General features: G+C 38.4%; 1 protein-coding gene across 3 annotated transcripts in view; it reads right to left on the bottom strand.

The window, feature by feature from the left end:
• Positions 1-614: 614 nt before the first annotated feature.
• NLGN1 (neuroligin 1) overlaps positions 615-18,653 on the bottom strand; it is a 762,223-nt gene continuing 744,184 nt past the window's right edge. For all 3 annotated transcript variants that reach the window (XM_073578828.1, XM_073578827.1, XM_073578825.1), the window contains 2 exons: positions 16,531-17,320; positions 615-3,181 (listed from right to left, as the gene is read on the bottom strand). In XM_073578828.1, the coding sequence (XP_073434929.1) occupies positions 2,365-3,181; positions 16,531-17,320 (1,607 nt within the window). In that variant the 3' untranslated portion in view covers positions 615-2,364. The remainder of the gene's footprint in view (positions 3,182-16,530; positions 17,321-18,653) is intronic.

The raw sequence follows: 18,653 nt of genomic DNA on the forward strand, positions 1-18,653 counted from the left end.
AGGATGAGTTGGGCCGCAAAGTTGCCAGATGTTTAAAACCTCTGTGACCTTCTTTAAGACTGTTGAGAATGGAATGCCTGATGAAGGTCATGATAAAATACCAAGGGTATGTAAGTTGTAATCAGAATAAAAGATTGGGCATTTTGAGAAATCTATGGTTTAACAGATATTCCGTTTTGTTACACACGTTTCACTGTGTCTTATTTCTATGTGTGATTTTGTGTTTTTTTGCCTTCAGTCTGAATCTACAATGAGCACATTTCAATCAGAGCATGGAAAACCACTGCTTAAAAAGTGAATCTAAACTTTTTACCATTACTATAAGTTGCTGCACAAAGGTGCCCTACAGATTAAATTTACACATGTACCACATATAGTTGAATATGTCAGAATTTTACACTTCCAAGAGGAATAACAGAGAAACAATACAATACAGAGCATTAAGAAAAGTTGCTCCAAAATTATTTTTTGAAGAATTTAAGTATTTTGCATGAACAACTCCAATCTGTTAAGCATTGTGCATAGAAGAAAGTGGTTAAATATTTATTTAATAAAAGTCTTGTTAACTTTCTGAACTTTTCAAGAAGAAAAAATAAAGAGACAAAACAGTAATCAACACATCAGCTCTTTAATGAGCAAAATCATGTTTTTATCAGCATTGGAATAATAGTGTTTATCCAGATTATTTTTATTTCACTCAATGACCAGAAACCTAGTCAAGAAGTACAAAGTAATTTCCATTAAGTAATATACAATTTTGTGTGTAATAAGCTTTTATTTTTTAAAAAGAGTAACTGAAAAGAAAGTTACTGCAGTTAGTTTGTCAGAGAAACATATTTGCATTATCTTACAAACTATCAAAATTACTAATTTTGGAAATGTAAAAAAAAAGAAAGAAAAGAAAAAGAAATAAAATAGGAAAAAGAAAAGCACATTAACTGTTGTCTAATAGAAATATACAGGTAAGAGAGAAGTTATTTCTTAGTGATGTGCTCTTAAGTCCACCTCTATCGTTTTCCATATAAATGTACATCTGATACATATACAAACACCTTGAAAAGACTGTGATAAATACCTTTCCTGATAGACAATAGGGAAAGTCATATTTTTGTGGTTGGATAATATTAGTATAAAATTACAGAGGCAGAATTGGGTTTATAAATTTTGTTGGCACCCTTCATAATAGTGTATTCTTGGTATCTACATATGTATACATTTTACTTATATACCACTGTGAGGTAACATCAATATAAAAAAAATTTACAGTGGTAAAGAAAAAATGTAAAATCTTTAATACGTGGACATGCAACATGAAAAACATGTTAAAAAATATCAGTAGTGGGACAATAACTCAAGTTTTCTTTGGACGCATTGTTACTTACCATTATTATCAATTGCATCAGATCTCATCTAAACAAAATAAAACGTTTCATTTACCATAGAACTTATGCTTCTAGAAATTGTTCAGATTGAACAAAATGTAATATATCTTTAAATACGTCTAACCTTTGGGATTCACACAATTGTTTCTCAATCTATTTCTAACCTATAAATATGCACCTTTTATTTCTAGCTCAGATTAAAACTAAGGACAATACAGCAAATTATTGAATTTTTTAAAAAAAGAAAAAAACACCCTTCCCATAAAAAAAAAATCTCCTTAAAGTTTTGCCAATTAATGTAATTTTCTTTTATGAAAAAGAAAAAAGTTTAATGGGATGAGAATAATTTTAAATGTGGACTATTTAGCAACATAGCCACCAAGCATACAAATTATCATGCACTTCGTGCTACAAATATCCACTTTCCTTTATTCCCACAATTGATAGTGACAGCACTTAAGTGATAATGTTATACCTGCCAGGACTTCAAACCTCTTTTGTATTATTGGCAGTTTATAGAATGGGGCCCAGAATTAAGGCCTTAACAGCATTGGTGCTTTGTGCACTTATATATGATTTACACAAGAAAACAGTTCAAAATAAACAAAAAAAGGGTGAAAAATATCAGACATTCCATGTGTGAGTCCCTTGTGCATATAAATACATTTTAAGTCTTTGTCCTCTCTTTTTTGTAGCACATGCCTAAAGCCAATTTTGTAACTTAAATCCTAAAAAAGGTTGAATATGAATAAAAAACACTATCATTCACAGCACTTATTTCAATTGCTGCTTTTGTCCATTTTGATTATTTACATATTTTTTCCAAAATTTTAAAATGTTTTTGATATGTATATGCATTATGCACATTTTAATCCTCCATTTTTAAATAATGCAAGTTCTCTGGTTGAAAATCCAAGAAATGTCCAATAAGGTCAGCTACTGTAATACATCAAAAATAAAGTCTGTATTCAGTCTAGTCTGGCTATACTCTGGTTGTAGAATGTGAATGTGGATGCGGATGTGGGTGGGGATGGGGATGAGGAAGTGTGTTATTCTGTCCTGCAGTATAAGTATTGAAGGCATGTATGGGCTGAATCCCTGGTATAGTGTTAGGAATCATTGTTATAGTATTAGGGGTCATTAAGGGAATATCATCTGGGGATCTTCGCATTGCTAGAGTGTAGTCTGGAGGACAGGCATTTCGAAGAACAACTTCATGAGGATGGATAGATTCACATTCATGGTCCAAGTCTGTGTGCTTCATTTGCAGAGACATAATTTCTTCTTCTTGTGCATGGGCTATGTCATTTGTAGTATTCCGCTGAGGACTACACCTCCTATGCACATCATGTCTCCTTTTATCCTTTTTGTAGTATAACGCAGCAAATGCCAAAATATTAAGAAAAAGTAGAGATGCTCCAACAGCAATAGTGACACTTAACTCAGTAGAATAGTCTCTTTCCAATGAAAATGGACTAGGCTGTTGTTTAAAGTTATCTTCATTAATCGTAGGGAAGGCTGAAGTTACAGGTACAAGGAGTTTCCTTGTTGGTCTAGAAGTAATATCTGTAGATGGCCCTTTAGTTGTGGTGAGGTCATTAATAACATGAAGATGTGGAACAAGTTCTAGCCAAAGGTTTACTTTATTAGCCCGATAATGTTCTTTAACTCTCGGTTTTAATCCAATGTGGAGATAAAATTGCTCCTTTTGCCCATATCTAGTCCATGCGACTTCTTCAAAACGATTTGGCTTTGTGTGAATGAATTTTGTATCTTGTGGAACAGGTTGATTGGGGTCCCTAAAAGAGAAAAACAGGAATATATTTTTATCTCCTCATAAATGAAAATACACATAAGGCATAATATAAACAGCAAACATGTTAATACAGTGGGGAAAAAAAGTATTTAGTCAGTCAGCAATAGTGCAAGTTCCACCACTTAAAAAGATGAGAGGCGTCTGTAATTTACATCATAGGTAGACCTCAACTATGGGAGACAAACTGAGAAAAAAAAATCCAGAAAATCACATTGTCTGTTTTTTTTTCATTTTATTTGCATGTGCTGATTGGGACATAAAGCCCAGAAACACTCCTGACCCGCGTTTGAATCTATGCATCACATGCTGGTCTGGCAGGAAGGAGGAAGGAAGAAACCCACCACACACAGGCCGAGCCCCCTGTCAGTCTGCGCTGGAGGAGAGCAGCAACATGAACACCAACATCATGTACGCCAGCAGAAAGTGGCGTAAACCCATGCAGAAGTAGTAAGTCACACCCATGACCTGCTACGAGTACCTGCAGACCTAATTGGGGTTAACAGAAGTGACCTGAGAGCGTCGGTGGCCCACTGCTGGCATGGAGGGGACAGGGCAGTGCTGGCATGGAGGGGACGGGGCAGTGCTGGCATGGAGGGGATGGGGCAGAGCTGTCTGCCTGATGACACTGCCTTCCACTGTATCTACTGTATATAAATGCGGTGCTGCAGAAAAATGCAGGGCAGGGCAGGGCGAATAAGGCCCCTTAACTGCTGCCATTAATTTTTATAACTAACCGCAGTTAGTTACTATGCCCAAGCAATGCTGGGCTCATCAGCTAGTTGATTATAAAATAATTCAAGATGTCATGAATCATTCATCTTTTAGACTAAGGCTACATAACAACTTTGACCATGATCCACATTCACTTTCATCATGTTACAATTTAGTATTGTTTATCACTGCTAGAGTTGTAGTGTAGTTCCAGTCTTAATGGATATTCTCATATTTAAAGATAAGCATAACTGGAAAGTGTTTGTAAAAACACAAATTTCCAATTTATCGGTTATTAAAATCCCTAGAAATTAAAATTATATCCTTTTTAGGCTTGAGAAAAAAGCTTTGCAGGTCCTTGGACCAATGGCCACATTGTGTATCCACTGAACCATAGTTCTAAAAACCTCCAATATGCTGCATACATGACATCTCTTGTCCTGTAGCCTAGTTTACTAACCATGGCTACTGTCTAGTGCATGTAAGCTCTTATTGCCCTTGTAAGAACTTCTCTGAATGTGGTCAGTTTACTGAAACACACTGCTAGTTCCCATTATGAGCAGATTCTGTACCACTACACTCCTACAACGCCATAGAGGCAAAGTTGCTTCATATAGCAGCACCAAAATTTGCAGTTTGCAACAATGGTGCAATGATCCCACTGGAGTGCACTATCTATCTTTAGCGCCTTCTCCCAATAAAGTAGGAAGTCTGGAGGCTGGGGATCGGCACTTTCCTTAAAATAAGTCATGAGACAAACCATTTAAACTGAAAGTTCAATTTTTTATCATTACCTAATCAATGCAACAAGCATACTCAATAAATTCTATACTTAATAAGAAATCAATAAAAAAAAAATAAAAAACAAATCTGAGCTGAGAAAAGTAAGTTTATGTGTATGCACAATGTAAGTGCATATTAACACATGACCATTAACCAGAGAAAACAAAAAGCAAAAAACAAAAATATCCTGAACTAAAAGTAAAAAATATACTGCAAATAATGCATAAAAGTAATAATAATAATAATAATAATAAGGGTATTTAGTAAACATAATTTTGATCAAAATAATGTACAAGCCATCCTGCCATGTCACGGCAACCCTTGTGGGACAGTCCCTACTCTAGTATTTAAAACCTTATCACTTGCCAAGTGGCGTGAATGTGAATAAGGGTCGAGCGGCTGAACCACTTGTAACAGCTTAGGCCAGACTGGATGGCTTTCCCAGCTCAGAAAGAGGGCGGTCACACCCATATATGCACTGAATGCACAATGAAATGAATAAAAAACAAATCTGAACTGAGAAAAGTAAGTTAATGTGTATGCACAATGTAAGTGCATATTAACACATGACCATTAACCAGAGAAAACAAAAAGCAAAAAACAAAAATATCCTGAACTAAAAGTAAAAAATATACTGCAAATAATGCATAAAAGTAATAATAATAATAATAATAAGGGTATTTAGTAAACATAATTTTGATCAAAATAATGTTTTTTATTCATTTCATTGTGCATTCAGTGCATATATTGGTTGCCGTGACGTGGCGGGATGGCTTGTACATTATTTTGATCAAAATTATGTTTACTAAATACCCTTATTATTATTATTATTATTATTATTATTATTATTATTATTACTTTTATGCATTATTTGCAGTATATTTTTTACTTTTAGTTCAGGATATTTTTGTTTTTTGCTTTTTGTTTTCTCTGGTTAATGGTCATGTGTTAATATGCACTTACATTGTGCATACACATTAACTTACTTTTCTCAGTTCAGATTTGTTTTTTATTCATTTCATTGTGCATTCAGTGCATATATGGGTGTGATCGCCCTCTTTCTGAGCTGGGAAAGCCATCCAGTCTGGCCTAAGCTGTTACAAGTGGTTCAGCCGCTCGACCCTTATTCACATTCATGCCACTTGGCAAGTGATAAGGTTTTAAATACTAGAGTAGGGACTGTCCCACAAGGGTTGCCGTGACGTGGCAGGATGGCTTGTACATTATTTTGATCAAAATTATGTTTACTAAATACTATTATTATTATTATTATTATTATTATTATTATTATTATTATTACCCTTATGCATTATTTGCAGTATATTTTTTACTTTTAGTTCAGGATATTTGTGTTTTTTGCTTTTTGTTAATAAGAAATCATCATATGTGGCATATATGAAAGTAACAACTATAAATAGAGATTTTTTTTCACTGTCCTGAGTGATGTCATATTGTTTTTTTGCAGAAACACTGCACTGTTAGTCTAAAGTGACTACAATATTCATATATTTAATTAAGCAGGAATACTTTCAAATCCAACATATGCAAAAGAGGTATGCTGTGCAGGAGAAATAAAAGCTTAAGGGAAGTCAGTCAGTTCAATGTTATGAAAATTTTAATGTTATGAAAAAATGCTGAAAAGTAAGAATGCTTTCAAAAATTGATATGTTAATAGTTTTTTTTCAATTAATAAAATACAAAGTCAGTAAACAAAATACAAATGTAAATCAAATCCTTATTTGGTGTGTCTAGAGATGAGCAAATCTTTTGAAATTTAAACATTTCAAACTAAGATTCTTCAGAAACTGATAGACTCAACCTTCGGTATGACTACTGTTTTCTGCATAGCAGAAGTCCTAACTGGGCTCCTACATAAAAGCAAAATATTTGGAGGAATAGGAACAGCACATAAGCAAAGTCACAGAAGGGAATAGCTCCCAAATTTTAAAATGGAGACAGGGAGGTGTACTTTGACTTTTACCAATTATTTTTGCTCTTATTGAAGGCAATTAGTGTAGTGTACTTACCATGATATCACTTTCATGGTCTCTAAAAAGCAAAAAAATATGATGCCAGCAAAAATGCCCATTGATGTTTCCATACTTTTTCCTTCAAACACATAATGAGGCCTTAAGTGACCCAAACATAATATTATGGGCCACACAGTCTTACAACCCAGTATGTTGCCCCCCAAAGTCCCAAAACTGTTTGAAGGACTCCAAATTCCCACAACACAGAATAATGGCTCCCACCCAATCCTAAAACACAGCATGATGACCCTTACAAACTACTACACAGTATAATGACGCTTTTACAGTACTCCACACAGTGTAATGGAAACGGCAAAGTCCTTATCATAGTAAAATGGCCCCACCCACAGTACTTGGCTCCCACACAATCCGTCACAAATAATAATAGCCCCATACATGTATAATGGCTAAAACACAGAGGTCTATACTGTGTAGTGGCCCACACAGACTACCACACAGTATAATTGCCACACACAGAATAATTCCCCACACACAGTATAATGGTCCCCATTCAGTAAAATAGCCCTCGCCCACAGCTCTCCACACAGAATTATCTCCCTCACAGCTCACACAGTATGATGGCCCTTGTAGTCACTCTCACATACAAATGATGGCCCTCAGAGTCACCCCCACAAACTGATGATAGCCCCTATGGTTACCCACACTTTATGATGGCTCCACATCTGCCTAAACACAGTATGCTGGTCTCACTGTATATCCCACACACAGTATAACGTCAAACGCAGATTGACAGCTCCATACTTGATTAAAAAAAGGAAACTGGCTATCTTTCTCCACTCCTCTGCCACTCCAATCCCCGTATATGTTGAACAGCGGGTGTGATATAGTGACATGAGCATGTCTTCTGCGCTTTGACTCAGCGCTGAGATGCACAGATTAAATCATTGAACAAAATAATGTTCCATTGCCATATTCAATTGAATCTGCTTTAAAGATGTAGAAGCCATTGAAAGTGTGACGTTGGAATCGGCATCAGACTGCCAACTCAAAGGCCCATAGCTCCTCAGTGGCATGCTGCTATTAGCAGTGCACAAGTGGTTCAAAACGCAGTCATTAACTGATACAGAAACAGCTGTGTAGAAGGCATAAAACTAAGTGAATATCAGCCAAAATCTCATGGAAAGGTGAGCATGTGGAAGATAGTTTAAAGTCAAAAATCATATATCATTGCAAGAATGAGCATAGCAGCAAGACACAATGTTGTTATACTGCATCAGCAAGTTCTCTACATGGCAATGATATCAAAGCAGACTGTGGCTTCATGATGTACTGTCTAAGTGCTTTTGAAGAAGCATCAATAAATGAGCAACATTAAGGACTGTAGTTACAGTGATAAGCCATGGAAGCTTACTGCAGCAGATTAAAAATAAATTATGCTTATTTCCCTTCTATATCAAAAAATGACAAGCAGTTCCATTAGCTCAGAACTGTCAACAACCAGAGGCACCCAGCTACACTCATTTACTGTTGGGAGAGGTCGGGCCAGATATGTCTTCATGGATGAATTGTGGTAAAAAAAAAAACATGGAAACACAGCCAAGCAACTAGACCATGCATGAAAACATAAAAACTGGTGTGCAGAAAAAATTACATCAGGTGATCTGGACTGAAGAGTCATATTTTAAATATTTGGCTGTAACAGAGTGTTTGCAGGCAACAATGAAGCATGCTAAAGGTTGTTTGCAAGTTTGGAGCTGTAATTCAGAAAATGTACTTGGGAATTTAATTCGGATTAATGTTGTCTTCAATTTTGAGAAATACAGATAGGTATTTATCCATCATGCAATACCATCAGGGAGGTACACTTGCACACAGTTTTTGGAGAAACTCAACAGGAAGGTTGTTCAAAACATCTTGTAGAACTAATTCATAGAACGGTGGGCTATATCATCACTTACAGATATTATTGTTCCTCTTTACTCTGAAGATGGTTCTCAGTCAAATTCATTATATTTGGGTTCATTGTCCTGATGCAGAATAAATATGGAACCAATCAGATGACTCCCTGATACTATTGAATAATAGACAAGTATCTGCCTTTATTTCTCACCACTAAGTACACCATTAATTCTGAGCAAATACCCAACTCCATTTGTTGAAATACAGTCCCAAACTTGAAAGTAACCTTCATAATGCCCTTTTCCCGCAGACATTCATTATTATACTGCTCTCTAGACTTTTAATAAACAAACTGTCTTCGGTTATAGCCAAATAATTCAAATTTTGACTCATCGGTCAATAGTATCTGCTGTCATTTTCCTGCATCCCTGTTGCTACATATTTTGTGCATAGTTGAGTTGCTTTCCTTGGTTCTATGTCAAAGGTATGGCTTTTAGGGTGCAATTCTTTCACAAACATGACTTCTGTACAGACTTCCCCAAAAAGTAAACGGTTGTAGCTGGGTCTCACTGATGGCTGCTAATTCTGATCTGCTCAACATCTTCCAATTTCGAATTGTCTACTTACTAATGCCTCTTCAAAGCAGATTGAATGGCACATCATACAACCCCAGTCTGCATTTCAATAATTATTTCTATCAGTTTCTTACACTTGTGTGAATGAGGTCCTGGGAAAGAGAGGAAAGAGGATGAGGGGAAAAAGAGGAAGAGGGCTATCTAAGCGTAGTAGATGAGTCAATCTTATTTGGTGAGAAAAGAACAACTTGAATCTTGCTCACCTGGTGTGGTTGTGCAAGGAGGCACAACACTGGGAAAAGTTTGCAAACAAGGGTGAGCCATTCACCAGTATGCTGCACATCTGTAATAACATGGAGATAATTTTCCTCTCCCAGAAAAAAAATTTTCTCCATGTGATTTTGTGAATAAAGAAGTTTCAGGGCGCTTCCTTCAGAGGATTCTTAACCCAATGTGAAATAAGAGGGTTATATAGCCAAAATGTCATGACTTTGGATGGGGTCGTTCTGGCTCCTTGGTCAGGCCAGGGTTAAGTGAGTTTGCTTCTTTTTGGTTCTGGGGCAGTTATTTATTGCTGGTAGTTCCTGGGATCAGTGTCGGTGATACTTCCGTTTACTTGGTTAGAGGTATCTGACCCAGGTTACTTATCTGTAATCATTGTGCCTCTGTGCGTGTGAGCTTGCTGTGTATGACCTGGTTTGTCCCCTAACTTCTGACACTTTTTTCTGCTAGGTACTGCCCTGTCCTTCCTGGTTCTCTGACCCCTTGGCTCATCTCAGTTTACTCTTCTGTCTTGCCCCTGGTTACCTCGCTCTCATCTGGCTGCTGGCCCTCGGCTCCCTACTGACTACGTTATTGTTTTGTGCCCTGTTCTCTTCGCTCTCAGCTGGTTCCCTGTCCTCACGCTCATTGGCTCCACCCCCATCATGTCTCCTGCAATCACGTGACTCCTTAGCCTCAGGTCCTGTCTGCATTGCGTGCCTAAAGTCCTTACACTTCCTGCATGCGGACCTGAGCCAACTGCTAGAGTCCCCTAGGCTGTCCTCAGTGACACTAACCCAGTGTGATTACACAAAGAACTAAGTACCTCTGATGTTGAATCAGATGCTATTTTATTGGCTAAGTAAAATGCAAAATTTTATAAAAGACAACAAAAACATTAAAACATTTAAAAAAAACACAATGCATTTCAGCCATGTTGGCCTTCAGCAGGTAAATAATAAAATAATTTTGTTGTAATCTAATTACATGAAGGAAACTGAGTATTTCCAAAATGCATAGGAATTGGTCCCCATCGCGCCTCTTTCCTCGCCGAGTCACGTGACCACCTATGTCACGCAGGTCCTATCGGCTTCAAAGACGTCACTGGACTACATCGCTGTTAACAGAGTGAACCGATGGAGGAGGGACTTAAGGAGCAACTGTCACCATCCTGGACAGTTCCGGAAGATACTTTAAACAGCTGCCACAAGCCTCAACCTTGTGGAGAATACCCACTTTCTTTGACCCAGAAAGAATCAGCATCCCTACCTCACAAGGGAAAGGTAAAAATCTGATATTAAAAACAACTAGGCTGTGTGCGAGACTATATTGACTTTCTGCTCTTAACTATTGACAATTTTGAACTGCATTCTAAATATGCTTAATAACCACTGTTAAAGATTTTAGTGTACTTTGTATATTTGTCTTTGGGATACATTTGCATGATTATCCCAACCTACTTCACATACTAAACTATTGGTCATTCCCTCTCACAAGGAAGGTAAAGGTATCTGTAGCACACATTAATGGTTTATAGAAATTTATATTTTTGATTCCTTAAGTCCATGGTTTTACAACTCCAGTTATATGGCAAAAATACATTGTCCCTTAGTCCACAAGATCCCCACGCTAGGGTTGGTAGATGCACTACGCCCAAACCAGGTGATACTGAATGTTTCCCAACTTTGTTTGGCCTACAGATTTCATATCTCCCACCAGTATAGTCTGTAGTCATAGTATACATTCCTTCAGATGACCGATAACACACCAGTAGCATGTGTCCAACTCCAACCAACAGCAACAGTCGTTAAGAAAATTTCTCAAATCCAGATGACAGACCAAAAGACTATAGAACCTGTATACAGCCCAGACAGCAACTGATCTCCAAACTCCATAGGCCATCCATACATAAGCACCAGGACCACAGCAATAGATCCTCGCCCTTCAATGTAACTGCACCAAGTCACTCACTAAACATCTGGCTTATTCTTCTCTCCTGGTATCAGCGTCTCAATGGGCAGATGAGTTCACACTCTTCCCACCAAGCTTTATGTGCATTGCTGAAGGTGCTTTGCTTAGGAAGAACACATCATCTGGGACTGCATGTGAGACCCTCAGTGGTGACAGCTCCGCTGAGTCTACGATCCCCATCCACACAATGGGACTAGTGGCTTGGAGAACAATGGTTTGAGGACCCTGAGACTCTAACAAGAGTAGTGGAATGATGGCTTTAACTGATTACAAATCTTGGGTTTGGCCTTATTTATGCATATGGTCCAGCCTGCACTTCTCCCTCTGTTTGCTGTTACGGAATGGAAACTTCGATTCCTGAGGCTGAACTGACGAGCAAGCAAATCTCCAATAAAACACAGCAAGCAAATATCTAGTACATCACAACAATAAGATTGACATAAGTGTTGCTCTGTGCTGGAAAAGGTCCACATCCCTTAGAGCCACAGATTACGCTCTGTGTGCATTGGTTCAATAGTCTTTAAAACAAGGCCAGCTCCTTACATGGATAATAAAGAAACTTCAAAGAATACCACATCAACAGACTTCTTTCCGTAGCCAATTTTTAAATGTGATTTTACCCTGTTTTGGTAATTTCCATAATAATTTGTTACTCACACACAATGTTAAAATCCAGAAATTTGTGCATGTACACTTAGAATAATTGATGCTTTTTTCATGTAAAGAGTTGATTACATATCTTTTTTGATTCAGATTTCTATTTTTGTTCATTTACTTTGCTAAAATATGAATGTATATATTCTTAGTTTGCAGCATTCCATGCCTGTTTAAATCTTTTGCACACTACTGTATATACACTATATATATATTTTTTTTTGTACGTTCTTTGTATTTTGTACAGTACTACTTGAAAGTTTGTGAGCCCTTCAGAATTTTCATATTTCTACATAAATTTCACCTTAAACTACATCAGATGTTCAGTTCACACAAGTCTAAAAGTAGACAAGCAAATAAAACAAATGAGTTAGAAAATATTAGACTTTGTACTTCTTTAAATAAGTAAAGTGATCCAATATCACATGTCTGTTAGTGGTAGAAGTATGCACATTTTTAGAATTAGCAGATAATTTAAATGTGAAATTAGACTCTGGTGTTTACAATCAATAGTATAACAATTAGGGGTGAGTGGGCAACCTCTTTTTGTTTAAAAATAAATAGGGATTTATCAAAGACTAATCTCTGCAACATGTTTGTAGAAGTGCATCATATCATGAACAAAGGAGATTTCTGATGACTTCAGAAGAAGAACTGTTGATGTTCATCAGGCTGGAAAAGGCTACACAGCCATCTCTAAAGAGTTTTAACTCCACAAATCCAGTAAGAAAAATTATGCACAAATCAAGAAAATTCAAAACCATGTGTATCCTCACCAGAAGTGGTTTACAAAGATCATACAAAGAGCAATGTACATAATAGTCTGCAAGGTCACAAATAAACGAAAGCTAACCTGTAAGAGACTGATGGCATCTCTAAAATCAGCTAATGTTAATGTTTATCCAACATCAGTAGAACATTGAATAAAACTAGTGTGTATGGCAGGAGTGCAAGGAAAAACACTGCTCTATAAAAAATACCATTTATGTCTGTCTGCAGCTTGCTAAAGATCACCTGGACAAGTCAGGAGGCTGTTGGAATGATGGTTTCTGGATTGTTGCAACCAAAATAGAGCTTTTAAGTTTAAAGAAAAGCATTATGTTTGGTGAAAGAAAGACACTGCATTACAGCATACAGTGGGGGAAAAAGGTATTTAGTCAGCTAACAATTGTGAAAGTTCTCCCACTTAACAAGATGAGAGAGGCCTGTAATTGACATCATAGGTACCGTATTTTTCGCTTTATAAGACGCACCTAATTGTAAGACGCACCCCCAAAAATTTGGTGACGAAAAAGAGAAAAAAATGTTTTTTATGTTAAATGGAGGTGTGTCTTATAATGCCAGTGTCCATCTTTTAAATCATATACTGCATATGTCCCTCATCCAGGTATTTATATAACCCCCATCCTGGCACATTGCCCCCTTGTGCTGGCACATAGCCCCCCATCCTATCCTGGATATGGCCCCCCTGGGTCACTATATGCCCCCCTGCTGGCACTCACATGGCCCCCCTCTCTCTATATGCCTCCCTGCTGGTACGCACATGGCCCCCCATCCCTATATTCCCCCTGCTGGCACACATTGTCCCCCTGTCCCTTTATTCCCCCCTGCTGACATTCACATGGCCCCTCGTCCCTAAGTTCCCCCCTGCTGGCACACATTGTCCCCCCGGTCCTATAATCCCCACTGCTGGCACACATTGTCCACCCCTCTATATATTCCCCCCTGCTGGCACACATTGTCCCCCAGGTCCTATAATACCCCCTGCTGGCCCAATGTGGGCCAGCAGGGGGAATATATGGAGGGGGGGACAATGTGTGCCAGCAGGGGGGAATATATGGAGGGGGGCTCCATATATTCCCCCTGCTGGCACACATTGTACCCCCTCCATATATTCCCCCTGCTGGCACACATTGTCACCCCCTCCATATATTCCCCCCTGCTGGCACACTTTGGCCCCATCCCTATATTCCCCACTGCTGACACACATGGCCCCTCGTTCATATATTTCCCCCCCAGCTGGCACACATTGTCCCCCCATCCCTATATTTCCCCCTGCTGTCACACATGGCCCCCATCCCTATATTTCCCCCCTGCTGGCAAGCACATGCTAAAATAATAAACAGTTAACTCACCTACTGATGATCGCTCCTGCTCCCAGCTCTCCAGTGGCTTGCCTGTGTCTATGCTGAGTCTGCTGTCATCCTCGTCCTGCAGGGCGCACACAGCTGCTGCTCATTCAGGCAGCTCATTGTTGCTACAGGCCCTTCCATGATGTGACCAATAGGAGCTGCTCAGCTGCGGTCATGTGACTCGCAGTGCACACTGGGAGTCATGTGACCCCAGGTCCTATTGGTCACATCATGCAAAGTCCTGAAGCGATGAGCTGCCTGAATGAGCTGCTGCTGCGGCTTGCCCTGCAGGAGGAGGATGACAGCAGACTCAACACAGGAAAGCCACAGGGGAGCTGGGAGCAGGAGTGATCATCAGTAGGTGTCTATAGTGACTAGGGGTGAGTGCAGGCACATGTAATATGCACCGCTCCCCTGTCTACCACCTCGGCGCTGTTTCAGCACTGAGGTGATGGACAGCAGGTGCAGTGAATAATACATGAGGCTAATGAGCGGGAGCACAGGACCTCCCGCTGTCTCTGCAGCCCCCTTCCAGCCCACCCCAGCCCCCTGACTCCACGCCAGAGCCGCCCCCCCACTCTATAGCACAGCAGCACACAGATTCACGTTAAAAGATGCACCCCCCACTTTCCCTCAAAATTTGGGGGAACAAAAGTGCGTCTTATAAAGCTAAAAATACAGTAGATCACAACTATGAGAGTAAAAATGAGAAAACAAATCCAGAAAATCACCTTGTTTGATTTATTTTGCAAGTTATGGTGGAAAATAAGTATTTGGTCATCTAAAAACATGCAAGATTTCTGGCTCTCACAGATCTGTAACTCCTTCTTTAAGAGGCTCCTCTGTCCTCCAGTCATTAACTGTAGTAATGGCACCTGTTTGAACTTGTTATCAGTATAAAAGACATCTGTCCACAACCTCAAATAGTCAATCTCTAAATTCCATTATGGCGAAGATCAAAGCTGTCGAAGGACACCAGAAACAAAATTGTAGCTCTGCACCAAGCTGAGAAGCCTGAATCTGCAATAAACAAGCTGTTTGGTGTGATGTAATCAACTGTGGGAGCAATAATAAGAAAATGGAAGACATACAAGACCACTGATAATCTCCTTCGATAAAGGGCTCCACGCAATATCTCATCCCGTGGGTTAAATGATCACCAGAACGGTGTGAAAAAATCTCAGAACCACACGGGGGGACCTACTGAATGACCTGCATAGAGCTGGGACTACTGTAACAATGGCTACCATCAGTAACACACTATGTCGCCAGGGACTCAGATCCTGCAGTGCCAGACATGTACCCCTGCTTAAGCCAGTACATGTCCAGGTCCGTCTGAAGTTCACTAGAGAGCCTTTGGATTATCGAGAAAAGTATTGGGAGAATATCATATGGTCTAATGATATATAACAAAATATTGAGATGAACTTTTATTATTAACTAAATACTTACTTTCCACCATAATTTGCAAAATAAATCTTGACAAATCAGACAAGGTGATCTTCTGGATTTGTCTTCTCATTTTGAATCTCATAGTTGTGGTCTACCTATGATGTCAGTTACAGGCCTCTCTCATCTTTTTAAGAGGGAGAACTTGCACAATTGGTGGCTGACTAAATACTTTTTTTCCCCACTGTATTGTAGGGATTCAGACTTCCTGGCAGCTGTGTGGGTACACACAGGCACTTGCTTTTGGTGCAAACAGTCTTTGGTTAATTTTCCGGCATAAACATTAACAACATTCACATGAAAGCAAAAAAACATTCTTTGTCTCCAAATGAATAACAGCGAACCAAGAAAAACTGTCCCATTTCTGGGTAGGCAAGATATAACACAGTTTCTTTTCTGTTAGCAATCCACGCACTGCCTCTAGTTCAGGCAGCTCAGCCACAATGCAGAAACTGCAGCTTCCACACATTGCCCAAAGTGGCTGTTGATCATAGCAATCTGTGACACTTGTAGTTAAGTGCACACAACATATATAGTCTCCTCTCAGAGAGAGGCTTCTGCAGCTACAACACAGCACACTTTTCTCAGCTCCCTCAGCTAACTGACCTACAAGTGAACACAGGGCCTGGCTCTAGACATAGCTAGCAGGTGCACATAATCAGGACTTCCTGTGATAGGTTTTAACTATGCTCTACATGGCTTTCCTACATACATAGATCAGATTTTCATATAAGTCCTAAAAGAAGATAAATAAAAAAGCCTGATAGATTGATGTATATCTGTGTGCACATATACAAAGAGAGACATATAAATAGATATATACAGTCTATACTATTTGTGCGTATACATTGCAGATATATATATATATATATTTATTTATTTATTTAATAAAGGAATTAAACTTACCCTGTTTTAGCAAAGTTTGTCCAATATGTCATTACTACTGCACTTAGCATAACATCATTTTTGGAGAAATTGCATGGGAATAGTTCTGTAGGTCCAATCATAGGAATTCCAAATACATAAGGAACCTCATCCCCATGGGATGCGTCTGCCCAAGCAGGCACTTGATCTGATTGGCAATGATGGTAAAAGGCATAAAAATATGTAGGAGAACCAAAGTTTGAGTGAAGATCTGCAGTTGCGACTGCTGGTGCAACCCATTGATGGTCAGTGAATAATGCCAGTAATGTTTTCCTTCTCGTCTCAGGATTGTGTCGATCTGCCCAATCAGTATACATAAATTTGATTGTTTCCCTCATTATATCTTTTCCTTCAGTATATCCATACAAATTATCAACAAAATTGGAAACTGCAAAGTCGAAGTCACTTGCAGAGATCCCATCCTCATGGTCAACAATACTTTCTACGAATTTAAGTCCTTCTCCTTGATTTACACCCAACATGATATCATAATTTAAAAATTCCCCTTGTTCCATTAGGATCTGAGGATCATCAGGTATTACATCACCATCTATTACTGGTCCGAAGGCTATGTGATACCTTGCTGGTTGTATGTCTTGGTCCACAAGTTCTCTGTAAGGCTTTTTCTGTAGACATTCCACAAGTTCTACAGTGTCAGTCATGTTGCATCCAACTTTAGTTGCTAGAATACGGGCATATTTGGCAGGCTGAAAGCTAACTGCCCAACTAGACAAGGCTGTTCCACTTTGTGCTATTGCCCTTTGAAAGAGACCTGTATTAAAAACAAAAAACAATTAATAAGACATATATTCATTTATTCCGCAAAACATCTACTGTTGATTCATGCCATATCAAACAGGGCTTTTGCATGCTATTTTGAGATATACTGTATATGTATAGTGTAAGGTAACATGCAATGTCTTATAATCAACATAAATAAATAAAAATCAAATAAAAGTTATAAAACATAAATAAATATATTACACTTTCATGCAAATCTAAATATTGCTTTCTGGATGTTTAAGAAAAAACATGGTCTGTAAAAATATCATAATGCACTTTGCAACACATGTCTTCATGCATAATAAGATAAACATTGTACATGTACAGCGCATATTGGGTCTCCCCTTTTGACGTTGGCTCCGGCGCTGAGCCCAAATCTTTTCTGGCACATGTCAACTGATTTCAACACCTGACATGTGCCCCTAACAGCTGTGGATGGAATTGCGATTCACCTGTTGCTGGTAACCTGTTAAATGCCATTGTCAAACTCTGACAGAGGCATTTAACATGATCACACTGGAAAAATTGTGGAATTGCACTTTTTTGCAATTTCCCCTCACACTGAATTTTTTTCCTGCATTCCAGTACACTATATGGTAAAAGCAATGGTGTCATTCAAAAGTACTACTCGTCCCACAAAAAGCAAGCCCTCTCATGGCCATATTGACGGAAATAAATAAAAAAAAGTTATGGCTATGGGAAGAAGGGGAGTAAAAAACAGAAATGGAAAAAGGAAAATGGGCTGCGGCACGAGAGGTTAATAGTTCTTTTCTTTATCACTTTCATTCAATGATTAATAGTATTTTGGGAGTTCCGGTAAGAGAGATTGTATAAGAAGTTTTAATTCACTATAATAGTCCAACTGTCTAAGATGGTGATATCTAAGCTACTGTAATGCCCTGCACATGGGGTAAGAGACAAAACAAATGAGAACTATACTACATTTCTAATTGGAGGTATTTGCTAATATTAATATTATTAGACATTCTACATAACGTATAGGATCTTGGAGAGGAGAATATTCGTTTAGCTTTGTTAAAACTTTAATATAAAGTCATTCTAAAGTCAGAAATATAAATTACAGAGGGTATGAGATGGCTATAAATTCCATCCTCTTTGCTGGAACTGTAATACACTGCTTTTTTTGTATAGTAAACATATGCAGCATAAAAACGCATCAAATACTCATTGTGGGAACTTAGTCTTATCCTTCATAACACAGAATATTTACAATAGTTTGGTCCATGTTAGCACAGTATTAACGCATTGTTATCCAATATTAACCCCTTTTTAAATTAGGACTTCTAGGTTATGATCACACA

This window comes from Dendrobates tinctorius, unplaced genomic scaffold, assembly GCF_039654945.1.
Source record: "Dendrobates tinctorius isolate UK_male_01 unplaced genomic scaffold, ASM3965494v1 ptg000060l, whole genome shotgun sequence".
Taxonomy (NCBI): domain Eukaryota; kingdom Metazoa; phylum Chordata; class Amphibia; order Anura; family Dendrobatidae; genus Dendrobates; species Dendrobates tinctorius.